The 5,269-nt window shown below is 40.2% G+C and overlaps 2 protein-coding genes across 3 annotated transcripts in view; both read right to left on the bottom strand.

Annotated features, from left to right (window-relative positions):
- Nucleotides 1-1,476, bottom strand: part of LOC109510361 (leucine-rich repeat flightless-interacting protein 2-like) — a 22,295-nt gene extending 20,819 nt beyond the window's left edge. The window contains exon 1 of the mRNA XM_019860609.1: nucleotides 940-1,476. Coding sequence (XP_019716168.1) covers nucleotides 940-1,029 — 90 coding nt within the window. The 5' untranslated portion in view covers nucleotides 1,030-1,476. The remainder of the gene's footprint in view (nucleotides 1-939) is intronic.
- Nucleotides 1,477-3,929: 2,453 nt separating this feature from the next.
- The window catches only part of mlpha (melanophilin a), a 9,998-nt gene continuing 8,658 nt past the window's right edge, over nucleotides 3,930-5,269 (bottom strand). Inside the window, exons 13-16 of one of the 2 annotated variants that reach the window (XM_019860719.1) lie at nucleotides 4,889-5,050; nucleotides 4,731-4,787; nucleotides 4,614-4,659; nucleotides 3,930-4,307 (exon numbers count right to left, since the gene is read on the bottom strand). In XM_019860719.1, coding sequence (XP_019716278.1) covers nucleotides 4,264-4,307; nucleotides 4,614-4,659; nucleotides 4,731-4,787; nucleotides 4,889-5,050 — 309 coding nt within the window. In that variant the 3' untranslated portion in view covers nucleotides 3,930-4,263. The remainder of the gene's footprint in view (nucleotides 4,308-4,613; nucleotides 4,660-4,730; nucleotides 4,788-4,888; nucleotides 5,051-5,269) is intronic. The other variant, XM_019860720.1, reaches the window with a different exon arrangement.

Genomic DNA, 5,269 nt, shown 5'->3' on the forward strand with positions numbered 1-5,269 from the left:
GACCCCCATTCTTTAAGCCTCTAAACTTTAATCTGTATCTCAGTGGTCACACGACTAGTCTGCCACAAATGTTTTGTTGTTCTTGATTAGTACATTTTACGTTTTTAAGATGATTATAAAAGGATATTTTCATTAACATTATTGCAGTATTATCACTATTATTACATTAGCGATAATAGTCTGAACCTAATAATAATGATAGTTGCTTTATTTTTACTATTGTTATTGTTAGTAGTGGTAGGGTAGCAGAAGTATTATGGAAACATTATCATACTCAGATTATTTATTCGATATATGATAATACATGTATTCATAAAAGTTATATTTTGTCTTACCTTTATTCATTTGTATTGTGTTTATATTATGTTCAATGTATTTATTTGCTTTAGAACAACAACAATAAGGATAATGATTAAAAAAAATTGTTTTGTAAACATTATGGGGGGCACAGTGGGGGAGGACTGGTTAGCAGGGTGTCCCTCAACTGTTGCCCGAAGACAGCGAGGATCCAGCGTGCCCGAGACCCACATGAGGATCGGCGGGTCAGATAATGGACGGATGCAAAGATTATTATTAATAAACATAATTACTATTATTACAGTAGTAGTATACAGAACATTGACATTGAATGCTGTATTATAATGATAATAATTTTACATTATTATACTGCATATACACAATTAAACAATGCATACTAAGAATAATTGTCAGAATAACAATGCATATGTATTGCATTTAAAATAATTACAAAAACATTCTAACAGTAATTAGATTACTACAAAACGTATCATATATAATTATACAAAATAATCATGACAAAATTAGAGTTACTGACAATGACAATTATAATAAGAACAGCAATCATCATCAATATCACGAAAATATTTTGAAATTAATTTTTTTAGTTAGTTTTATCGTTTGGATTTGAGCAAAACTCACCTCCCGGGCGATCTGGTTGAGAGCATCGTCCTCTGCGGTCAGCTTCTCCAGGTTGGGCAGCCTCTTTCTGCCGGGTCCTTGAGTCCCCATCGTCCACAAATATCCAGCGACGCACAGTGCCGTCGCGCCTTCGCCTCCAGAACACACCACCCTTGGCTTCACAAGCTTGACCGACACCAGGCAGACGCGTTGACCATCAAAGTGGCGCTCCTTCGAAGCGTGCGGTTCGGCTTCAAGTCCTTTTCCGGGCTCGAACTCTCATTGGAGATTCGGTGTCTGTCGTTCGCGCCCAAGCTAAACGTTAGCCCCGCTTCAGAACCACAAAACGCTTGAAACCGGCTCCGTCACAAATGCCGCCCCTCCTTCGCCCCAAAAACTCGTTAATCCGCCTCTGTCAACATCCGCCGCCAGCCTGGGAGCCGCCTACGTTGCTTCCGGGACGTCAAGAATCAAAACTCACGTCATGCCGGTGACAGGTGATGCGCCGGAGAGGGACGCCGCCGGACCTGAAACTCTGCATCCCGAATACCACCTGACCTTACCTTCCGCAGTGTGACCACGTGACGAAGGCAAGGGGCGGGGCCGAGGCCGAAGCCAAAGCCGCGGGCTTTTACGGGCAGTGGCGACAAGTAAACTGTTACCGCACAAGAGTAAACTCCTCACGTCTCTGTACATTACACTGGTCAAGAGCAAATTTTAAATCAGGGATGGTTTTATATGTTACGGAGAAGCGTATTTGTAATGCTAATTTTAAAAAAATGTCAACTATTTTTCGAGCACGTCGGATTTTTAAAAAATATTTTCATAATTTGTTTTTAAGTTTGACCTATAAAAACTTGTGCAATACGGATTTTACCAATGTTGTAATTTAGAGCTATGTGACGTATCAGAACCTAACCCTTACTTTACAATTATTACTATAATGCTCGATTATTATTGAAACCTTATGTGCAAGAGATTCATAATCAGTACCAACAATTCATCTAGATACGTTTACATGCATGTCTGATTCATGAAATTTGTAAAAAATGTGTTGAAAAGTCTAATTGTGTTTGCCTGAGACCTCTCAGGAATGAGGTGGTGACGAAGCACTTTTTTTCCCATTGTGCCAAGTTATCAAAACTGTTTAGAGTGATGCAATACCTCAAATCATCTTTCTCCATTACAATAAATGGAACTTAAATTAATCTGTCCCAGCCTCACCCCCCCCAAAATGTTCATTTTGCAATGTTTTGTGAAATAAAGCAAATACCACTCTCTAAAAGTATGCTTTATAAGAACACGGAAATAACAAATAAACAGAATATAAATAATTACAGTTTGTGTATCATGGGTGCCGACCTTGGCCACCAGGGACAGTATGATACAGTCAAATGAACAGATTCCCACTACTTGCAATCACCCAATAATTGCATAAGTTGTTTTTTCATAGAGGATAAGCAATATATACATGTGAGTATTGTGATTTTTCTGTGTAGATGTGTTTTTCCACTATTTATAGCCATTGCTTAGACTATGGACACTAATTATTCACCTGTCAATCGCATTTTCTATTATGTGTTGGCATTAAAGAGGAAGTCAACTCAAAGATTTTCTTCACAGTAATATGTTCTATGTGGCTTCAGTAGTCCAAACAAATAAAAAAGTCTTGTACCTCAAATTTGATTGGAAGGAAGAACAACTAATGCACATATAATCCAAGTAAAATGCGCAGCATGTTTTCCTACAGTATGGATTTAAAATCACTGATAATCATTGTGAGGTGTCATTCATATTGAGAGCAAGACAAAGTCTGACATGCTGTCACATCCATCCATCCATCGGTTTTTATTTAAGTGCTCTCAGTGGTTCGCATTACGGTCAGCCAGGGCCTATTCCCATCCCTTTTTTTTTTTTTTTTTTAACCAAGAAGTGCCGGCATTAATCACATTCACCATAATGATCAACAATGATTAAACATAGTTGAAAACTACAATAATAATAATAAGAAGAATAACATCAGCATCAATATGTATCACTTTCAGTCAATTTTATTTTAATAGCCCCAATTTACAACTGAAGTTATCTGCAGGCAGTTGACACATTGAGCACGTCAAGAACCACACACCTTGTAAATCAGGGGTGACCAACCTTTTTTGACCAAAGATCTACTTTTCGATCAACCAACCTCCCGCGATCGGCTCGTTTGTTACCGGACACGCGCATACGTACGCGCGAACACACACATGCCCTGATGAGCAACAGCCATAACGGCCCCTTTGATGAACAAAACAGAAAAATAAAGTCGACACATGAGTTTGTGAAAAGCAAATCACTGCCTACCTTCGTAGAGACCTGACAGGGAAGCATGGGACGCACTTTTGCAGCGTGTTAACGATCGTAGCTCAAGCGTAGCGTTTTAAAATGCTTCTCCCAGCTCTCCAGATTCCCATTCTTTGCCCGTGCCCTCGGTGAATTGTACATGAAACAAACTCTGAATGAGAATAAAAATAACAATTAAAGATATAGCGCAACGGCTCTGATCGCAAGCTGCAAATTGCAGACGGCTGACCGCTAACAACTTCCGGTGATGCGGGTCATGCGCCACCGTAGGTTAAAGGTGACCTGATTTTTTATTTTATTTGATTCTTTTTAAACCTTTTTTTGTGAAACTGAGACTGATAGGATGCTAGGGGTGCAGTGTGCACTAGCACAAAAATATATCATATTAATAACACGCACACAGACTCACCAATGTTTGGGGTTGTCCCCCAAAATTGAAATCTAGAAACAGATAGCGGGTCAGAGTGAGTCGATAGAGAGAGAAAACAGGAAAGCGGGGTTGAGAGACTTCGGGATGGACGAGAGAACAATCGGAAAACAAGCAAGAGCCACCTCAACAGCAGTAATTAGATGGACCATATTCGTGGGGGGCAGGGACGGACGGGTCTGGCCCGGAACTGGTGGAAATCCACAATTGATGGCCATGATAATGGCATTGGGGGAAAAAAAAACAAGGTATTTTCCCGTAAAAAGATGACAGAAAAAAAATATTGGGAAAAAAAAATGTCAGCAAATTGGTAAAGCCATGGGTGTCAAACTACAAGTCTGCGTGCATACGCATTTCAATAAATAATTGCGAGTGCTGACGTTTTCAAATGATCTTTGATTATGGAAAATATTTTAAATTTGATCACCCCAAAAGATTCTAAATTTTGCAAATACTGTTTATGCGAAGGATTACATTTTTCATCACTTCAATTATTTCCTCGAAAAGTCGAGAAGTAGGGGAAAAATAAGATTTAAAACCTTTGAGACCTAACCGGGTAGAAGAAACTTGCTGGTTCAAGAGATGTTGGATTTGAAAGCAGCGCCATTTCTCTCGGGTTCTGTGGAGAGAAAAAATATATATGGTTCATGAAAAGGATATATTGTTTATCACTGGCGCTGGGATGAAACCTCCAATGTCATAATTTGGGAAATTTAATTTTTTCACACATTTACTGTATATTACTGGTTCAGTCCACACGTGTGGTTGTTATTTTGACAAACTTTTGACCAATCGAAAGTGTTGAAAATGCTTTTCGTTTTTGGGGTCTCCTGAAAAATGCAGATTTGGGACGAAGGAGGATCCCGCCTAATGCCAGCGACATACTGTAAACGTGAATTTAATTTCAAGAACAAAGTAGCCTTACTGGCAATGTGCTCTTGATTAGACTTCTTCCTCTGTGATCCGGAAACCTAAAACAAATCCAAACAAGAATGTTATTCCGTGACAACGCATCAAAACAATGATCGCAGTGGTTCATTACCTTCTTCTTCGATCGTGCAGCTCTCAGGGCTGCCAGCTTACTTTCGATATCGGATACCTGAAGAGAAAATAGAACGTGCCATTTTCATAATTGAATGATGATAATCAATACAATTTCGTGCAGCCTGTGATTGGTTGATGTGCGTGGCCCCGCCTTACCTCGCTTTCGGCACTCTGCACCCTGGCGGCTGTCAGCGCCACCACATCCTCCAGCTCGGAAAGTTCCGAATCTGTTGCGCCGCCGAAGCGATTTTTGGCACTTTGTTCCAGTCGCCGCAGCTTCGTTTCCAGTTCGTGCGACTGCCCGGCGGCGATGTACACCTGTGACACACACGTGATGCGTGAGGTGCTGCGCAGACCTAGAACATTTGCCTCTCACACATACAATGAAAAATCTGTCACGCACACAATAAATAAATAAATAAACAAATACAACAAATACATTAGCATGCACCAAAAAAACACACACACACACACACACACACACACACACACACACACACACACACACACACACACACACACACACGCACACACACA

This window comes from Hippocampus comes, unplaced genomic scaffold, assembly GCF_001891065.2.
Source record: "Hippocampus comes isolate QL1 unplaced genomic scaffold, H_comes_QL1_v1.1 scaffold56, whole genome shotgun sequence".
Lineage (NCBI taxonomy): Eukaryota > Metazoa > Chordata > Actinopteri > Syngnathiformes > Syngnathidae > Hippocampus > Hippocampus comes.